The following is a 21,933-nucleotide window of genomic DNA, read 5'->3' on the forward strand; positions in this document are numbered from 1 at the left end:
TACGTGTAGCTGGAGCTTCTCTTTCAGATGACCTTTGACCTTTGGGAAATCGATGGCAATTGTGGTGTTTGTGATGAGCTGAGAACTCTTTTACTCTGTGCCCTTGTGCTTTATTATTTATACCTCCTCCTCCTTGTTGCCTGTCGCAAATCTTCCAGGTATATGACGGAGTTGTAATGTTTTTTTTTCCTTCATTCATTCATTCATTTATTAATTTATTCATTTTCATTAATTTCTTTCTTTCTTTCTTAATCCCTTTCCTTCCTTCTCTGTTTCTAGTCCCTCTCCTCCTTTGTCTCTTTTCCCTACGCATTTTTTCTCACATCCGCTCACAAAACCGCACTTCACTCATGAAATGAAACATAAATTACTCCTCAGGTGACTCAAGTGGAATTACAACTTTTCTTTCTCTTCCACTTTCCCTTCCCTCTCTGTCTCTCCCTCCCTCCTCCTTCCCTCCAGTCTTGTCCTCTGGTGCCCAAGTAAGCCCCCATTGCATTATAATCCCTCTCCGTCTGGGCCTTATTAAAGCTGAATGACAGATCTCATTATCGCCCCCCTCTCTCCCCTCTCCCTCTCTCCCTTCCTCCATCCATCCCTCCTCCCAGCTCCCCCCCAACACTGCTCTTTCCAGTGAAGCTGTGGTACCCAAGATCTATAAGCTTCCAGGAAGTCACAAACTCACTAATTAAATGTAGGTTATTAGACACCAGTACAGAGAGAGAGAGCGTGTGTGTGTGTGTGTGTGTGTGTGTGTGTGTGTGTGTGTGTGTGTGTGTGTGTGTGTGTGTCCGGTGTGTGTGTGTGTGTGTGTGTGTGTGTGTGTGTGTGTGTGTGTGTGTGTGTGTGTGTGTGTGAGTGAGTGTGTGTTTTTTTTCCGTGGGTTGGGATGGGACAGGGTGGTGATGTGGTTGATTTACGTAATGAAAGACAGAAAAAGAAAACTGAACGCACAGGGTGTGGTTACCGTAGCGAGGGGTGGTTTGTGCTTGCTGTAACAAACGTATGACATAAGACTTGCCAATTAATGATCAGTTAATTAATGACACAACGTACGTATGAAGGTCTTTTGGGAGATCTAGACTAGAATGACTAGAGGGTGAAAGCACATAAGAATAGAGCTTACTTACTCAGACAGGCCTTAATAATCACTCCCATGTTATGATTGTCAGTCTTGCCATATTACCATTGTATTAACCAAGACCTTATGCAAATGAACACAGCCACAATGTACTACATTTTAATATTGGGAAATATTGAGCATTTGTTTTGTGGATGTGTCTCCCTCGAAGAGACGAACCCCAAGCAATCTCCTGTCCAGATTTTTGCTTATGGACCGTGATAAGTTCATATTCAATTGTACAAAATGGCCGCTCATTGTCTAAAAGCTTGATGTAAATTAAACCGTTTCTGTTCTACCATCAAAAAAAGGGTTTGCTGTGACATAAAATATCAGTACATTTGACCCTTGACACGCTGACGTCAGAGGTAGGCTCAAATGATGCTGTCCAACTGTGCATTGTGTCATTAACAAAGTGATCCCCAATCCTTACGTCATTTGACAGTAAGAAGTCTTTGTAAACAAACCCAAGGGCCTAAACTTGGCACCTCTCTGCCTTCTCTCTCTCTCTCCCTCTCTTTTTCTCTCTCTCGCTGTCTCTCTCTGTCGTCACCCTGTCTCTCTATCTCTCCCTCTCTTACTCTATCTCTTTCTCTCTCTCGCTCTCTCTCTGTCGTCACCCTGTCTCTCTCCGTCCCCCCTCTCACTCTCCAATAACACAATATGGCGTTCTAGTGTTACTGCAGTAATATTTTGCACATGGCACCCGTGCCGGCGAGCTGAAAGGGGGTTTTGTTCGCGCTCAGGGCCCCGTGGCCCTTGCTGACAAAGCCATCCGCGCCGGACCCTCCACGGCGCGAGGCCCCGGCAGCTGCTGCTGTATTTCATTACGTACATGACTCAGGAGAAGTTGCCCCCCCCCCCACACACACACACACACGCACACACACACACTCACGGCCTGCTACTCCTCTGAGGAAAGAGGAGCAGGGAAAGGGGTCGGTCTTCACCCCTTCCTCTCCTGCTCCCTCTGCCTCTCTCTCCCTGTCTCTCTCTCCCTGTCTCTCTGCCTCTCTCTCCCTGTCTTTCTCTCCCTGTCTCTCTGCCTCTCTCTCCCTGTCTCTCTCTCCCTGCTTCTCTATCCCTGTCTCTCTCTCCCTGTCCCTCTGCCTCTCTCTCCCTGTCTCTCTGTCTCTCTCTCCCTGTCTCTCTGCTTCTCTATCCCTGTCTCTCTCTCCCTGTCCCTCTGCCTCTCTCTCCCTGTCCCTCTATCCCTGTCTCTCTGCCTCTCTCTCCCTGTCTCTCTGCTTCTCTATCCCTGTCTCTCTGCCTCTCTCTCTCCCTGTCTCTCTGCTTCTCTATCCCTGTCTCTCTGCCTCTCTCTTTCCCTGTCTCTCTGCTTCTCTATCCCTGTCTCTCTGCCTCTCTCTCTCCCTGTCTCTCTGCTTCTCTATCCCTGTCTCTCTGCCTCTCTCTCCCTGTCTCTCTGCTTCTCTATCCCTGTCTCTCTGCCTCTCTCTCCCTGTCTCTCTGCTTCTCTATCCCTGTCTCTCTGCCTCTCTCTCTCCCTGTCTCTCTGCCTCTCTCTCTCCCTGTCTCTCTGCTTCTCTATCCCTGTCTTTCTGCCTCTCTATCCCTGTCTCTCTGCCTCTCTATCCCTGTCTCTCTGCCTCTCTCTCCCTGTCTCTCTGCTTCTCTATCCCTGTCTCTCTGCCTCTCTCTCTCCCTGTCTCTCTGCTTCTCTATCCCTGTCTCTCTGCCTCTCTCTCTCCCTGTCTCTCTGCTTCTCTATCCCTGTCTTTCTGCCTCTCTATCCCTGTCACTTTCTTTCTTTCTGTTTCTTTTTCTCCGTCTTCTTTTCTGCCTCTTGCCATCTGTCTCTCTGGGTCCCTCTGTCCTCCCCTTTCTCTCTCTGCCCCTTCTCTGTCTCACTTAGTCCTTCTGCCTCTCAATCTGTCTTTAGCTCTCTGCCTCTTTCTTTCCCTCTCCCTCTCTCTCTCTCCGTCTCTCTCTCTCTCTCTGCCTCTCCATCTGCGTTTGTTCTGTACTGTGCCCTATCCTTGTCTGTCTCCTTTTAATGGTCCTCCCTCGTCTCTAGGTGTCCGCTCTCTCTCTCTCTCTCTGCCCTTCTCTCTTTCACCCTCTCCTCTCTTTCTATCCATAATTCCTCTTCTATCTCCCCCTTCTTCTATCTCTTCCATCGCTCTCTATTCTTTCTCTCTCTCCATCAGTGTCTCTGTTATTCTCTCTCTTATTCTATTTCCTTATATCTGTCGCCTAGGAAGGTGTTAGATCCCCTTTCACTGCCTGAAAGAAACAGAAAACCTCTCTCCCCATGGTGCCTCATTTTCAGTCCAGCTTTGTATGACTTTCCCCATCTCTGCTATCTCATTATGCTTTTCTTTCTGAGCTGTATGTATCCTAAAGTGTGCAGTATTATGCACGTTAATGAATTCTGATGAATTTGGTGAAAGGACCTGATTGTAATGCTGTCCATCTGCATGTTTACATGTGCATCTCTGATTAGGCTTGTGGTGGCTAAAATGTGTGTGTGTGAATGTGTATCTGTCTCTCGCTGTCTCCCTGTGTGTGTGCGTTTGTGTATGTGTGTGTGTGTGTGTGTGTGTGTGTGTGCGTGTGTGTGTGTGTGTGTGTGTGTGTGTGTGTGTGTGTGTGTGTGTGTGTTTGCCTGCCTGCTGGATCATGCAAATAGGAACAAGCGCCCTGTTGCAAACTCCGGATCAGCGGTTGTCCTGGAAACCTGCACAGTGCTCCAGCTGCCATGTGAAGCCACTGGGCCTGGTGCCAGCAAAACGCTGCTGTCCTGGAGCATGTGTGCGTGTGTGTGTGAGTGTTTGTGCATGTGTGGGGTGTGACAGTGGTGGTTGCTTGTGGGGGGGTCTGATATGAGAGGCCGAAGGTGGCAGATCTCTCTGTCTCTCTTTCTCTCACACACACACACACACTTACACACACACACACACACACACTCAAACACACAGAATCACACATACACACACAACTCTGTTTCAGCCCTCCAACCAGCAGCCATGTCTGCCCTTGATCAATACAATGACTCTATATTTAGGTGCAAACCTAGGGCGCCATCCTCATGACCCCCCGAAGCTACAAAAAGTGTGTGTGTTAGGGTGTGTGTGGGAGTGTGTGGGTGTGTGGGAGACAGGAGGGGAAAGATAAAGGAGTGGCAGAGTGAAAGAGAGAGAGAGTGTTAGAGTGAGAGGCTGAGAAGTCATATGCCCTAAAGGCATAACCTCCCTGGCAAACAGTAAGTGCTTCTTAGTGGGGGGACTCCAGACTGCTTTTGCAATTGCACTCCCAAGAAGATAACTGCAACAGTGTTTTGATGGGACGATAACACATGAAATACAAGTCTGTTTATTCACATTTCTTTCAAGAGTCGGGGATGGGCCCGGGCATTTTAGCTGGCCTAAAATAGCCTTGGGAATATTTTGACAAAGACAGCAACTGGGACAAAAAACAGGAAGTTGATCCGTGATCTGCTCCATTGAAATGCAACCAAGAGGAAGTGAACTGCAGATGATATCATGCCGTTACCAAGCATGATACGAAAATAAAGGGCCATAAATCACCTGAGACGCTTTCACAAAGGAAGGCAGATGCTCCCCGGTACGTTATTCCACTTGGGAAGCAACACGGGCAAAAAAAAACAACACCTGACAACCACTGACTAGAATAGATGACACACAGACAGCCTTTCTGTGTAGGGCCAGATCAGCAGTAGATCAATCCGCTTGTTGGCCAACAGGCATACAGTCTATGAGAGCCTATTGTTGATGCGGGTAAAATGTGATGCACTGCAGATTGCGCTCAGTGGGCATACTGTTGTTGTTGGTTGTTGATTACACTTGCCGATTATATCATCCATCAACCAGCCCGAAGGCAAAGTTAATGTATTTCACAAACTTTACCAGAGCGTGGAGTGCAGAACGTCTGACCGTAATTAATGTTTCCATTTTTAAACCAATCTAATAGATTCATCTTGACATGAGGTGAGTAATATAATTGGCCATATTGTCAGCCAGACCGCATCTATTTGTTTGAGTGTGTTATGTAAGGTAATTTGGGCCTGGTGCTTTTTTTTTTTTGTAAAGCGACATCCTGATTGCCTTAGTCACGTAATGGTAAAGACTCCATTGACACAGGCAGCAGAAAATCTTTCTTTTTTTTCCAGATATCTATCTATCTGTCTTATATATAATTTTTCTCTTTCTTTCTTTCTTTCCATTGACACACATTGCAGCAGAAAATTACCCATCCCACAGTCTGAGTCTGAAAGCAAAGGAAATACTGCATATTCTTTTCATATCCTGAAAGAGATATGTCAGATAGGTAAAATATATTCCCTTCTAACTCCACCATTTTGGGTGTATAAACGTTTCACTGATGAATGAATGAATTGGAAACTGGTTTTAACGTTAAAGATGTGACTACATCATTCTGTTTACCGCTGGATCGTTTGGACTGTAGCTTTGCAGATGATTCCACTTTAGAAGCCTATGAACTCAGCTGCAGCAGAAGACCGAATGTTACAAATCATGTTACTTCCAAAATAATAACGCCCCCCTCTCATTTGCTCATAAATGTGTGTGTGTGTGTGTGTGTGTGTGTGTGTGTGTGTGTGTGTGTGTCTGCAACATCTCTAACACCCCTGATGTCTTTTTCTTGAGCGCGTCTCACCTATGTCTAGGGATGGGAACCGAGAACCGGGTCTTGTTGAGAACCGGTTCCCAATGAGCCGAATCTTTGGAATCGGTAGCCAAATTCATAACCGGATCTGTTAACGGGTCTCTGTGCCGTTTGCGCATGCGCGAACTCTTATAATAAAGTCAGAACGCAGCAGAAATGGCAACTCGACAGAAGCGATCTAAAGTGTGGCTTTATTTCACCCGAACGGATGCGAACACGGTCACTTGTAACCTCTGTAAAAAATGTATTTCCTCAAAGGGAGGAAGTACATCTACCATGAATAAGCACTTGAGCACACATGGTATAAAATTACAAGAATGTCATATTTTCGATGCCAGCAGCAGCTCAACTAACGTCGGCGCTTCATCCCTTACTTGCCAAGGTTAACTCCTCAAAATATTTTATCATAAGTCATAACGGTGTTACTCGTGTGTTATCAGCAAACGTTTGCATTTTCGTGTTAACCATAACTAAACTTAGCATTGAATTGCTTAATAGAATGGGCGATGTTGGACATTGTCATATATTATATATAACTTGCATAACTAGGCTAGCTTAAAGGCACCCAGTGCAACTTTGTGTAAACATTCAATGAAAAATAAACATTCAATTTCTAGTCTTTTTTACATGTAGTAAGTTTCAATAACTCCATACCATTACATATCGTCATTCAAGGAGCAAAGATGAGACGTCATTGTGTGGTGAGAACTGATAGAAAATCGTAAACAACAACAATCGCCGGGGGGGAGAGGCCATTTTTCCATTGACTGGAAGCCTGCTGTATTTATTGTAGGTTACAAAAAATAAAGAAAATGGCGGCGATTGTTGTTGTTATCGATTTTCTATCAGTTCTCACCACACAACGACGTCTCATCTTTGCTCCTTGAATGTCGATATGGAATGGTATGGAGTTATTGAAACTTACTACGTTTAAAAAAGCCTAGAAATTGAATGTTTATTTTTAAGCCTCGAAAGTTGCACTGGGTGCCTTTAACTGTATAATCTTCTATTTTCAACCGTTGGCTAGAGGCAGGGGCAGTGCTTGCCTCCCCTCTGTTGGTCCAAGGGTAGGGTTAGGCTGTTCAAAAGACTCCATTAATAAGCAAGCAACGCGTGCAGCTCCCTCAGTTTGACAGTTCGATATGGATATGTTTCTCGTAGCCAATTCAGTGGCAGCAATAGCTAAGTGTTAAATATACTGAGTGCCTAGTTTGTACATGATACAAGTAATTATGTTTCAGTACGTTATTGTGTTTGTAGTGGACTCTACATTGCTATTAGAAGCATTTAGCATAATAGTTCGCTATTAGCAATACAACCAAGCAACCTAAAAGAAAATATACAGTCCTTTACCTCAATAACAAGGGCTGTATGTCAGATCAGAAAATTCAGCGATTTTGTTAGTGCCATTTTTTTCATTGTGCAAACCAGCGTTCGCTCTATAAATAATCTCCATTTCCATCCAATTAAGCTGATGATGAGGTTCTAAATCAGACAGGCTCAGAGGCTGCTAGTCTGTCATCGTTACAGGCTGCAGTTAGTACGTCTTCTGTAAGGAAGGAGCATTGTTATTTGTATGAACGTTTATATTAAACAGACAACATTTTATTTAAGTTATGTAAGTTTTATTTAAATGTGTATGTAAACATTCTAGAAATTTATATAAAAGAACATTAATGTAAAAAACCCGTTTGTGCTCTTTTTTCGCCCCTTACCAAATTATAAGAATTGTTAAGAGAATCGATAAGGAATCGGTTCGATAAGCAGGAATCGATAAGGAACCGGAATCGTTAAAATCTTATCGGTTCTCATCCCTACCTATGTCACTGACCTACACTACAATGCTCAATGCTCAAATTGAACCCATCTACAAATAACTGGAAGCAAAATTGAGTGGAACAGACAACACACTGCGTTGCCTTCAGTCGAAGATGCAACAATGATTTGGTTATGATAGCATTACAAAAACGGATAAAACTGTTTGATTCATGATAATGATCCTGCCTTCAAATCCTGCCTCAAATCTAATGTTGGACTCACGTGTGTGTGTAGTGAACGTGTTGAGAACAGAGTATTGGATGAAGTCGTATATTCATAAAACAGGTAATGTTACAGAAAGCAGCTAACATTAGTTTCTAAGGTGGCAACAAGCACTACATCCATGGCTGTGTGCTAACTTATCTGATAAAGGGGCACCCCTTTATTTTTTAAGATGGGCCCTATTTTCCCAATATTGTGCGAGATTGCTATAACCAGCACCTGCAAGAGACAGCTAACATGTAGTCATCTGGGGGCAAGAATCCACATCAAAGTAAACCACTTGTCTCTGCCACTGACAGGCTCATAATGTTCCTAAGTGTCTGACACCATGGAAAAGATCACTACATAGATAGACCTGTGTCTAAAATATAACAGAAGTCTGACTCAAGGAGAAGTCTCGCTCTGAAATCTTGTGGGAGTTGAGTTGCTGTAGGAAGACAACAGTGTAAACATGAGTGGGAGTTAGCAGTCTGGGGTTCAGACCAGATTGTCTTGTAAGGGAGAGGTGCACAAATATATCTATCTATCCTTCTTTCTTTCTTTCTTTTTTTCTCTCCCCTCAGTGGATTGAAGCATGGTGTATACCATCTGAAAGACTGAGCATAAAAGGAGCTTGTTTGGCTCATCCAGTTGCCACTCCTGGTGCGCCTTCTACGTGACACTGACGCAGAGCATTGCTTGGCGACGTCTCCTAGGCAACCGCTCCAGGTTGAGGTCAACGTCGCCCGAGATGTGTGAGGAACAGCATCCACAGATGGCTCACCGAAACAGCCTTTTGAGACTGTTCCGGAAAGCACACTAGACTCTAGTGACTAGAGAGACAAACAACCTTCATGGAATAATTTAAAAAGCTGACAAGTTTATTTCGAATTGATAGTCTCACTATAATAATGGACAATGATATCTGAATTGGGGAGAAATTACATAAAGTAGCCATTAAGATGGCATTTCTAGGAAACTATTGCATAAATCTTGCCAGTTAGCAGACACCGGAAAATTCCAGAAGCTGAAGGCCTTGTTTGAGATGATAACAGTAACATCAGCTCCATCACTCAGGCCATGTCTACAAGAAACAGCGGTACTATAACCAGACACATATCTCTTGTCATTTTGAAAAGCTGAAACAGACAAACAAAGAATGCATTTCCCAAACAGAGTGACCTTCTGACTAGTGGCGTCATTAGGTCCGATCGCTCTGGGCTGTAACACCGAATATTTTAAGCCTAGCCTGAGGTGTTAATAGCAAAACATCAGCCAGGCTGTGTAACTGAGTGGAACTTGGCTTGCGGTGGTTGAAGGAGGGGGGGGGGAGTAATTAAGTGCTGCACAGTGCACACAAAGTTGGAAGACGCGCGCACCCAAATGAAACCCAAGTTTGGATAGCCCTGAACTGATGGCCAAGTCAGTCAAGTGAGGGTTTCTCTCTCTGTCTCTCCCAGTTAAATTAAGTTCAAATAGACCTGCTTTATTGATCGACCCTAATTAACATTATTGCCAAAGCAAACATGAGAAACCTAACACATTATGCATTGAATTTAATATCTAGGTAGATTTAACTCCCCAAGCTACCAATTCCAATCTCACTTCAAAAAAAAAAAAAAAAAAAAGACAAGCCTCAGGCAAGCTGGACTTTCTTGATCTTTTCAATAGCTAGAAGCGCCCCTGGTGTGACTACAAGAGCCTGAGCAGGCTAAACATATGAGGGGAAGATTTGGTTAAAGACCATAGCCTGTGCCTTTGTGCAAATAGTTTTTGTTATCAAAACATGAAAAAGCCCCATGACTTATACTGATGATGTAACTCTAAAGGCCTGATAAATAAGGCACTGTTTCCCAAAAATGTATTTCTGTTTCAACTGATTTGATATTCCAGCCCTCCAAATTGTGAACAACCGCATGCAAAAGTTATCTCAAACAAAGTATCAACATGCACAAGTCACAGGACCATATTTCAACCAATATCCTTCAGAAACATCGTTAATATAGGTTTAGAAACAATTCAGCTATTTCCAAAAGAAAAAAGAAAAAACTTACTTTACCTTTAATTGTTATGTACAAGTTATGAATGTTAGTTTTGCACTGTCGCTAGCCACACTGGCAGAAAATGTGTCCGCCATGTGTGAAGAGGCCTAATTTGTGGCCCCAGCTGCGTTGAGAGCCAGAGTAGATGATTTCATTTTGATTAAAGTGCAGCAGAGCGACATAGCTGTTAGTGGTTTTTTTGTGGCTCCTCGATGGTCCTCCTGGTTGTTAGGGGAAGGTGGTTCGAAATAAATATAATTGCAAAATTGATTCTGCCCTAATTTTCAACTTTTGATTTGCCACAGTCAGGAGCCAAGTGTGCTAACGAACTTCCATGTTGTGGCACCTCACAACTACTTTTTTCGTTGCAGACCCTTAACTCTGGCACCATCCAGCAATGGCTAACCATGCCTGAGTCAAACTTTTTCAGCCAGGTATTCATTCTCTGCTTTACATTGTGGATGCAAATTAATTTATAATGTAAAATTATAATTATGATGATTTTATAAGGGTAAAAACGCATAGGTCTACATAGGACACGTCCCCCCCTCGCATATCGTTGTCCCCCCCCCCCCCCCAACAAAATTGAAAAAAAAGTTGAGATGCAAACCTGGGTCGCCGACATGGTAGCCAGCGCTTAACCCAGTGTGCTATTGATTCTACAGACTTCACAGGATTTAAACAAAAAAAAACATAATAATAAATATGAGGACATGTCTACATTCATTGTTTCCATCAGGTCCACTTCACCTGCTCTCTCTCACCTGGGATTTAAACAAAAAAAACAGAATAATAAATACGAGAATATGTCTACATTCATTGTTTCCATCAGGTCCGCTTCACCTGCTCTCTCTCACCTGCTCTCTCTCTCTCTCTGACAGCCGGTCAGTCATTTCCCTACATTCACTGGATAAAGGCATTTCCCATGAGGCTTTGCTCCGACCATCCTACATTAATTTATGAACTTTGGTCATGAAAGTTATGTAAAGTCTGAATAAAAACAATTAGATCAAGGTAGGAAGGCTAAGCAAAAATCAGTAGGCTGGATTAATGAAAGTGAGTTTATCACACCATAAGTGAGATGTTGTGAGACACCAAGTGCTATATATATTGGTTGGACCACCTCATTTCCAACCAACGGACTGGAGATTATCACGGGAACTTGACATGATTTTATTAGTTTTAACTCAATGGACGGCTCATGTACTCCACACGGCTGCGCAGGGCACTAGAGAAGACGTTAATTTGCATGCAGCTGAATTCCTCCTTGAAGAGCCTTGGTTTCCGTTTGAACTTTCAACATTATTTGTCTGTGAGTAGATATTGTGTGTTAGGACATGTATTGCGGTTTAGAGAATTTAAAACTGACGTCCAATTTCTGTTTGTCACTGTTATTAGAGAATTCGGTATTTAGCAGCTAAGTTATGCTAGCTCTCGTGACAGCAATTTTTGTCATGTCCCCCACCCCCCACGCCCCCCCCCCCCCCCCGGAAATACTCTCTGAAATGTTTCCATGTATTGTCCCCCCCTCCTGCACAGAGGCAGGGAGACCAACATGGCTGTGTCTAAACTAAGCAGACCTGCCCTCCCTGGTGTGGTTGCCCTGGCTGACATACTGACAGGTGAAATCGGTGTGGCCGACTATAGGGACCTTTGGAACATCTGCCAGGGGGCACTGGCAGACTGGAGGCTTCCTCCTACCCAGCATGCCTTTGTTCCCAGGGCGCTGAAGGGAAGGTATGCAGCCGCTTGTTGCCCTGGAGGAGCCTCGGAAGAATCTGTGTGTTGCCCTGCCCTGAGCGCAAGCTGGAGGAGCCTCAGAAGGATTCATGTTGTGCCCTGCCCTGAGCACAAGCTGGAGGAGCCTCGGAAGGATTCGTGTCTTGCCCTGCCCTGAGTACAAGCTGGAGGAGCCTCAGAAGGCTAGTTTAGCTCCGTCAGATGACAGAATTCACTCATATTGCAAACATGCCTTGGTAAGGCTATCATTAAGCCAAGTAATTACCAGTCAGTTTGCCTCTCAGTTTAGGATAATGAGTAAAAACATGTACATTTTCAGAGAAGTTCATCACACAAATGCAATGGCTGCAAAGACCCATTTTATAGTAGCCTAACAATAATAATAATCCGTTGTTACCTACCAATCACTTCCAGTGGATTTGCTAGACAGTTTAACCACCTAAAGGCATTAATAGAAGGCATAGTATTCATATCATTTTGTGTCCTAGGTTTTAAGGAACAATTTCCTCAGAGAGGGCTGGCATCAAGGGATCCAAATTCCTTCAATCACACTATATTAAACTACTAGTTTCCTATAGCCTACTACTGCACTAGTAGTCACAGATGTGTAAATACTGTATGCTATAGCCAATAGCTCAGTGTGACACCGTGGTGAGGTCCTTTGGTAGCGATTGTGTTAAATAAAGGATTTCCTGACTCCACCTTTTATGTAAATGTCACTTGGAGGCTTGTACCTCTGAGCTAAGCAGTGAATGAGGAGCGGAGCGGACCGCCCGTACGCGCCGCCAAGGAGGAGTGTTGGACTGTTTACATTTATCGGAGGACGACCGAGACCTTCGGATGAGCGAATATGCTGTCGGCATGGGATTGTAACAGGACCGATGCGAGTATCTGACAAGACAAAAGCGGTGAAAAGGGAAACCGAGCGCCGTTGAGCTATGGGAGGCCAGATAACCCGAAATGCCTTGTACGGTGAGCAACAGCGATAAATGATCACAGGAAGGAAGAAAGCACCTATATAGGCTGCTACTACTCACTGCCAGTAGACTGAAGCTTACTGTATTTTTTTTTGTGTAGGGCTCCGTCTTAGGCTGTAATGGTTAGACGTAAAATTGCCAATCATTGAATTCGTTTCATCGCATATCCTATGCATTCAATTATAATTTATAGTCGCTATGAATTGCTGATGAATCATATGAATAAAATGCCTTTTGTGTGTGATGTGAAGCCTGTAGTCTACGCGTTCATTCATCTGAATCACGAGCAACTGCAAGCAAAGTGATGATTTCTCAATACAATTCTCAGTACAATCTACATAGGGTAGGCTATGTCTGATTGTTAGATGGTGTTACCGGTAATATATATATTTTTGGGACCGCTGGTATATAATGTTGAGTTTTATTAGCCTGCCGTTCGCCCGTCAATGTTTCCCAGCCGACGTCATAACGGGCAGTGCACGAGCGTGAGAAAGTACAGGGAATTTTGTGGGGATTCCCTTTTTTCCGCCGCAAATACGAGCAAGTGCGTTCGTTATAAGACTTTTTCCACTCGTTGTGTGTTCACAGCCTCTATCTCACGGCGTGAGTGTGCGAGGTGCCAGCTCAGTCAATAAATCAATAACGCTCTCCTGTACCAAATAAATGATGAATAAATCTAATGTCGAGCTGGGGATATATTGGAGAGGAGGTTTGAGGGCACGGCTTGATAATTGATTCAGTATGCGAATCCCACTGACAGCAGATGCATTCTGATGTTTAGTAGCCTACTGTGAAGCCTACTGGAAAAAAAGCCTATGATCTTTGCATGCAAAGCTTTGCACTGTTTCTTGTTACTCGCGTAATTGAGTTTTCCTGACAATTCATGGTGTGTTTGTTTGTGTGTGGGTGTGAGTGAGTGTCTGTATCTATGTTTGCATACAAACGATCTGTGTGTTACCTGTCCCCTGCCCCAACCAATCTTATATATCAACCAATTTTAATCTTTAGTAGAGCTGAATGACATTGGGTTTGAGTCTCATCCTTTGCAGGGACGCTATTTAACCACAAGGACATTTGTTCGAATTAAGGCAAAACAGTTATCCAATTAACCCCAAAGCAACCACCTGGCCACCACAGACACAGGCACTGGCTGGTCCTTCACCACAGTTAGCACAGCTTCCATGCAGGTCCAAATGATGCTTCCAGGGTTTCATGGAGAGGCACTTTGATTGAATAGAAAGGTTTTCTAGCTGGATGATCCTGGAGAATAAGTATCCTAGTTCATACAGTACTGTGGGAATGTACAGTGCTGAGTGGGAAGAGGATGGTGATGTAACAGAGGACGCCTCTAAGGGATGTGTGCGAGTAAAAATATTGCCTTCTGGTGCCAAGAATACCTCTGTGGGAATGGTGAAGCGATGTTATGCCCTCTGTTCCTCTGCCATCTATTAAGACTATTATTGCTAATGCAATTCAGTTGCTCACACATATCTGCATATGTATTCTCTTGCGAGAACTGCCTCTGTGTTCTTGAAATGCTGACTCTCTCTCAATGCATTGGAAGAGTGCTGCACTACATATCTACATACAGAGCATATCTGTGTGTGTGTGTGTGTCTGTGTGTGGATTGGTGTGCGTGTGCATGGGTGTGTGTGACTGTGTGTGTCTGTGTGTGTGTGAGAGTCTGAGTGTGTGTGGGATCACTTGTTGACGGCTAAAAAAAGAAAAAAGGGGGGCTGTGCAAACACCTCTCACACCGAGAGAACATCCGTCGCCCGTCAGCCGAGCCCCAGCCACTGAATGACATTCAGTGTCTGGCATCTAAGTTGATTGTGGGTGTGAAGGCTCAGACTGGGCTCCCTGTCCTCAGCTGGGTACTGCAGCTAACACTGGACACTTGACTGTACATGAAATTGAGTTTCATCACGAGACTTCCCAGCGACTCTTCATTTCGAAACATAAAAATGGCGGATCGGCTCAAATTTGATATCTCACTCGGTATCACAGGGATACAATTATGAGCTTGGCAATGGCCCTATACTGGTGCATGGGAATGTTCTGTCAAAGATTGTTCTGGAAATGCGCAAGTTCTACAAGTTCAAAACCACCGACTCCCCTCTGATGGTGTTTGACAGGAGATCAACAGGAAACGCAGATGATTGTTAGCATGTCGTATGCTGTATTCGAGGGCTGTTCTTCTGTGAGAGTTTCACATGTATTGAAACATGTGAAAGTTTGACAGCACTACACCGGCCGATCAAAATCCTCTCGGTCGGTTTCAGTAAAGTAAAACAGCCATGTACTGTCACTGGTGTCACTGGTGGAGAGAGAAAAGCAAACCGATGCTGCTAGGAAGCAGTGTTGTTTTACGGAAACCAAAATCGACACAACAGCAGCAGCAACAAAAAAAAAAGAATTTATTGCGTGTAATATGAGAGGGTTACAAAAGCAGAACAATAGATAAACTGTGTTAGAGAGAAAGAGACAGAGAGAGATAGAGAGAGAGAGAGAGAGAGAGATACCAGCACCGGATCACACTTGCTGTTGCTCACGAACAGTTGCTATGGCGTGACAGAAACATATGTTCAGGGTCAGGTGGTGCCCGGTGTTTAGCAGACTCCAGCCTCCATGCGACTGCTCGGGCGCTTTTGTGGGAAGTGTGCGGTGTGCCAGGCGCGGCATTATACACACACACAAACACAAACACACACACACAAACACCCACACACACACACACACACACACACAAAAGAGGAGGACAAGACAACAAGAGAAAGCCCCCCCCCCCCCCCCGCGAGCATCAAGCTGCACCTTTTGTCCTCCGTGCTGAGTGTGTCTGAGTCTGTGATCTCCTGCTGGCCTTGAGACAAATGCTTACCTGCCATCTAAGAGAGAGAAAAAAAGAAAGACTGAAGCAGAGAGAGAAAGAGAAAGAGAGAAAGAGAGAGAGAGAAAGAAAGATGAAAAAAAGAAAGGGATGGAGGAAGCACAAAAGACCGAACATTTTCATCTCTCATACAAGCAACCCCATAACATGACATTGCCAGTGTACTTTAGCCGGTGCCTCAGAACTCAATCAGTCATAGAGCCAGCCCTTGGTCAAGACCCTAATGGATGTTTGACTATGCTGCTTGTCTCGCTAAGGTCATTATTCCACACTGGTGTCGGTACAGCCATTAATGGGACAGTCCTCGATCATAATCCGAAACACTTTTTTTCAAATGTTCACAAACCTTCACTAGATCGAGGACACCATCTTTAACACGTCCTGGATTTTGGACAATAAAAAAAAGCTCTGCGTCATTGTTAGTCAAAAGTACCTGCTGCTCAGACAGATAATAATATAGGCAGCCTAGCTCTCCATGACGACATAAGGGCAACAGTACAGGCCTATGTCCTTAGCTCCATAACATTCACTATGGAAACAGTGTTTACACAAATGAGACAAATGGAGGAAATGTGCTTGTGTGTGTGTGTGTGTGTGTGTGTGTGTGTGTGTGTGTGTGTGTGTGTGTTTGTCTCAGTCGTCAGTCAAGGATGCCACAGAGAAAACCAATCAGTGGTTATGAGTGGTTTGTCTGCCAGAGCTCATGCTAGCAAAGGACTCTTAGCTTGTAGCATTAGCGTTAGCAATTTTCTGTTACCACCCAGAAAGAGCACTAAGCAATCTGTGGACGAGGAAACAGAAATCCTCGACAGCAGCTAATAGATGGGAAAAAAACAACAGCCATCTGACTGCATGCGCATGGTGGTGGGTGCAGGGGGGGGGGGGGGGGGGATCTGTCCCGAAACGATCCAAACACGACAACATGGCCAAACCCCACAGCAGCTTTGGGGTTAACTAACCCCCGAGGCGCTGCTTTGGAGAAATAAGCATTCTAGATAGAATGTACATGGTGAAGTCGCTTATATGCAGTCATTATAGAAACGTGGCATGGCGGAACAGGACTGTGTGCGTGTGTGTGTGTCACATCCAGGTCGTGGCCCAGGCCTTCGTGGGGACGGTCTGGGAGGCCTGCAAGGCAGAGAGCTGACATTTAAGAGGCAGACGACCGAGCTCGCTCGCTCGCTCACTGTAATTGGAACGCTGTGACGTTCCCGGGCTCTGCCTGCCTCGGTTGGAAGGACTGCCTGACTGACTAATGGCCGTGTTTAAACTTTAATGTGACTCCGCGTTTGCGCTTTTATGAACTGTTGAGTCATTCCTCTATGTTTGTGTGTGTGTGTGTGTGTGTTTGTGTGTGTGTGTGTGTGTGTGTCTGTTTGTGTGTTTGTGCGTGTGTGTGTGTGTGTGTGTGGGGGGGGGGGTGTATGTGTGTGTGTGTGTGTGTGTTTGTGTGTGTGCCAACCACCACCATCAACACCACTGCCGTCGTCCTTGTTTACGGTAACGGCCCTGTGGACACATGCCTTAGTCATTAAACCTGCCCCAGTCCTGGAGGAAATGTGCGTTTCTCTCTCTGTGTGTGTGTGTGTGTGTGTGTGTGTGTGTGTGTGTGTGTGTGTGTGTGTGTGTGTGTGTGTGTGTGAGAGCGTGTGTGTGTGAGAGCGTGTGTGTGTGTGTGTGTGTTTTAGTGCAATTAGGGAAATCATTGTTAAAGATCAGCTGATGTCCTCAACACAGCAGAGCTGGTATCCAGTGACATTTACACACAAGCATGCACACACACACACACACACACACACACACACAGTCACACACACACAGAAAGCTGCTGGTTTCAAACCAAGGCAGTGGTGATGGGGATGAGGAGTGACAGGGAGTCTATCATTCAGCTAAGCCTCCCCTCAATCCGTAGGGGCTATGTTTGGCCTGGATCTGGGAGCTATGGGTGTGTAAATGTGTGTGTGCGTGTGTGATTGTGTGTGCGCACAGAGAAATGTTTTTGAGAGAGTGCCATGTGTATGTGTGTAAACATCAGTCTGTAGCACTCTATATATGTACTGTGCCTGCTATGCAGTGTGCCTGTGTAGTAAGTATAGGTCTCAGTGTGTGTGTGTGTGTGTGTGTGTGTGTGTGTGTGTGTGTGTGTGTGTGTGTGTGTGTGTGTGTGTGTGTGTGTGTGCATACTAATCTGGGCTCTGTATAGTAACGCTGGTTTGGGCTGTTGGTGGAGCAGGTGGGGGCAATGAAGATGAACAGCACACAGATCCTCTGCTGATAGAGAGCTGGCATGCTCCATGCTAACGCTAACACCAGTGCTAACATGCCTCACTCCACATGCCACGCACTAAAGCGGGTTGCCACGGTGATGGAGCTGCCTCTGTAGGGGGCCTTTCTTCCCACCTTTCTGTCATTCTATTTCCCTCTCTGCCTCTCTCTCTTATTTTTTCTATTCTTATTTTTCTTTCGCGCTCTGTCCTTCTCTGTCTCTCCAACGGTTGAACTCATATGCTTGATTCTTTGTTGGCTTCAGCTGTTTTGTTTTCTTGTTTGTCAATGTAATTTAACAGCTCCACTCTTGTGCTTGACGTTGTCTTTCATGTGACTGAAGGCACACAGGCTCACACTGTTACACTTATTCACTCCTGTACTGTATATACACACACACACACACACACTCTCACACACACACACACACACACACACACACACACACACATGTAACCCCTCCACTCCCCCACACATAAACAAAGCATACTTCCATCTCCCATGACCTCTATATGTAGAGGTGTCCTATTCCAAACAGATATAGTGCATGAAGACCTAAACACTACACTCACTCTCATCTCTCTCGCTCTCTCTCCCTCTCTCTCTCTCTCTCTCTCTCTCTCTCTCTCTCTCTCTCTCTCTCTCTCTTCTCTCTCTCTCTCTCGCTGTCTTCTGTGTCTCTTTCAGTTCACTTAAGAACAAGCCTCTCTGGAAAGATACGCTCTCCACATCAGTCTTGGGTTTTTCTAAAAGCTGTCCTGCCGTGAGAGAGATGAATTGGAGTCATGTAAACATGACACGTCTGGATGATTTGAGACGCTCCTGGACACCGTCTCTGTGGACATGTTTTTTGTCTTTTCTTTTGTGTGTGTGTGTGTGTGTGTGTGTGTGTGTGTGTGTTCCTGTGTTTTTGAGAACCATTTCACCCCAATGCAAGGAATTGTTATAAACTGTTTAAACACACACACACACACACACACACACACACACAAATATGTCTATTAAAGTGCCAAAATGTTTCCCTGGAGGAGAACACCATTGCCAGAAAGCCACTCTTCCAGAACCTTCCAGCCAATATTTGAATAATTCCACCAACTGCCTCAAATATGTTTGCTTTGTATTCTCTGCAAATAGAGTCCTGTAGCGACTCGGCACTCATCTAACAAAACCTCCTGTTGCCAAGCGAGCTCTTAATCTTGTCTTTAGAGAAGTGAGCCCAAAGCTTGGAGCAGGCAACAGCCACTCGTGCCATCAGTAATAATGCTGTTCCTGCGGCTGAGCTGTGGAGAGAGGCCATTGCTTGTGCTGAGCTGCTAAAGCTGCTTTTGTGGTTCCTCTTTCTGTCTGTTGTGACAACAAAAAAGTACTTAGACACTGTAAATAGAGTCAAAGTAGGAGTGTGTGTGTGTGTGTGTGAGTTTGTGTTTGTGCAGGAGTGTGTGTATGCATGTGCTTGTTTATGTATGTGAGTGCCAGAGAGCATGTGTTTGCCGTGTGCTGTGTGTATGTGCCCACATTCATTTCCTTGACACTTTCCTTGTGTGTGTGTGTCTGTGTGTGTATGTGTGTGTGTGTTTACCCATAAGGTGACATCCTGCCCGGATTCCTGGTTAGGTGTTTAAATATACCACCCCCTCTCTCTCTCTCTTGCTTACACACACACACACACACACACACACACACACACACACACACAAATGAAGATAGGGAAAGGGTTATGGTTGTCAGAGTTTATGTTGAACCGGCTGGAGCAGAGGTACCTCCCCCCCTCACACACCCACCCACTTACACACACACACACACACACACACACACACACACACACACACACAGACACCCACCCACACACACACACACACACACACACACACACACACACACACACACACACACACACAAACATAGAGGCACCTGGAGGGAGCTAGAGGCTGTGGTGAGACTCATGCTAACTTTGAACCTCTTTGTCTGACCGCCCGCCTCTCTAGAACCCACGCTCTTGTGCAACGTCATTAAGGGTCACCCCCACGGTCATATTTGTTTCTTCTTCTCCTAAGCATGTATCGAAGCACTGAAGCGCACATCCTTATGTCATGCCCTCCGGAATGTTTTTTTTTTCTCTGTCTTTTTTAACGCTTCTGTTTTTTTTTTTACGCTTTGTGTGTTTTTTTCCTCTAAGTAACCCATCGTCGGTTGCGTCCTCGCGTTTGAATAACGCACAGACGGATCTCGGACATCGAGATGGAAATAGATGCGATCACTCATGGCTGCTCTGATTGGTTCTCTTATCGGCCATCGCTCTTTGTGCTCCTTGTTCCGGAGCGCCTCGGGCAACGTGTCTGCTATACCCAAACGAGCACGATGATGACGAGACTTATGTAAGTCTGTCCATTAGCTTCATACAGTAGAGGTGATGAAGCAGTGGTCGGTGGAGGCGGGGAGAGTTTAGGGTGGGTGGGCTACAGGGGTTGGAGGGGTGGGGGTGGGGGGGTCTGTGAGGGGGGGGGTCAAGGGTCCCAGGCTTTACTCCTGCCCACGCAAGAGGAAGAGGCTGCCTTTATGACTGTGAGGTGTGTGCGTGTCTGTGTGGTGTGTGGCTGTCTGTTGTTGAGTGTGTGTCCAAGTGAGATGTTGAAAGAGACATATCCTTATATTGTGAGTGTGTGTGTGTGGGTGTGGGTGTGTGTGTTGGCAAAGATTCTGCCCCTACCAGACCCTTGCCAAAACCAACACACATGTACAGCACATCTCCAGAGCAGCTGGTGTGGTGTAGCAGTGGTGTATCACCGACTCAAGAGTAACACCTCTACTTCCTCGTAAGATTCAGAGACTACTGCGTGCCGTGGCCTGCAGAGACAGCTCTAGCTGTATTGGGCAAAACACAAAAAGAATGTTAGAAAAAAAAAGAACATTTGAAAAAATCTGGCCTTGAATACTGAGCGAGTGAGCGAGTGAGTGAGCAAGCAAGCGAGCGTTGCTAAGAAACGTAGGATCGCACTTAACTTCCATATCCATGCCGACATCTGCCCCACCAACATGGTGATTGTGGTTCACAATCTGGCTCTGGACAGGAGAGCATGCGGGCCATGGACACAATGGACACCTCCCTGTAGACTCCCCTCCCCTGATACACAGTGTGTGTGTGTGTGTGTGGGGGGGGAGTGGGGGGGGGGGGGGGTGGATAGGGATTGTCGTTTCTTCTCCTCCCTCTATCCTTCGTTTCTTTTTAGTTGTTAATTCCCTCCTTTCTTTCATGTTTTTTTTTTTTTTGCTTTTCAGAAGGAGGGATAGATTGCCAGCGGTCCCCTCCCTCGCAGTTGCTCTCTATTGTGTGAAACCTTTTGAAAATCCTGAGTGAGTGTAGGGCCTGTGAGTAGACACAAACACACACACACACACACACACACACACACACACACACACACACACACACACACACACACACACACACACACACACACACACACACACACACTCACACACACACACACTCACACAAACACAAATAAACAAACAAAACCAGGTGGGGAGAAAATAAAGTATCAAATTTGTCTATGAGCACACACACACACACACACACACACACACACACACACACACACACACACACACACACACACACACACTCACACTCACACTCACACACACACACACACACACACACACACACACAGGCAAACATATAAATAATTCCATTCCATTTAAAAGATAAATAAATAGACAACAGCAGTCATTTCTCACCAGAGTATCCCACCCAGCATCCTCGTTCTCCCCGTTATCAGCCCCACGCAGGAAGACGAAGGATATACAGCCCTCAAACGAACCCTGCAGCATGGCAGTGGGGTGCGACGGGGTGGGGGTTGGCGTAATGGCCGACTCATCACCTTAAAATGTAATGAAGGCGAGCTCCCCGCACACTCTCTCTCTGTGTGCTCGCCTCGCTCGCCTGACGTCTTTATTGCCTGCTGTGAAAAGAAGGGAGGAGAGGAGGCCATTGTTCCCCCCCCTTCCCCTCCCCTCCCCTCAAGGCTGCGATGAAAGACTAGGAGTCATGTCACACGTTATCCAGACGAGACTGGCTGTAGCTTCTGTCATCACATGCCAGGTTGTGGGGGTGGGCTCATGCTTGCACCCAACTGTAAATCTTGTAATTTACCTTAAATCCGGTTTGGGGGGTTTTTGAAAGACACCAAGCACTTACACATAAGTCTGTATGGA

At 45.4% G+C, this 21,933-nt stretch overlaps 1 protein-coding gene across 1 annotated transcript in view; it reads left to right on the forward strand.

Moving 5' to 3' along the window:
* The first annotated feature begins 12,452 nt into the window (after window positions 1–12,452).
* The window catches only part of neurl1aa (neuralized E3 ubiquitin protein ligase 1Aa), a 44,600-nt gene continuing 35,119 nt past the window's right edge, over window positions 12,453–21,933 (forward strand). The window contains exon 1 of the mRNA XM_080834844.1: window positions 12,453–12,561. Within this exon, the coding sequence (XP_080690970.1) occupies window positions 12,528–12,561 (34 nt within the window). The 5' untranslated portion in view covers window positions 12,453–12,527. The remainder of the gene's footprint in view (window positions 12,562–21,933) is intronic.

The sequence above is a fragment of the Sprattus sprattus genome (genome assembly GCF_963457725.1).
Source record: "Sprattus sprattus genome assembly, chromosome: 1".
Lineage (NCBI taxonomy): Eukaryota > Metazoa > Chordata > Actinopteri > Clupeiformes > Clupeidae > Sprattus > Sprattus sprattus.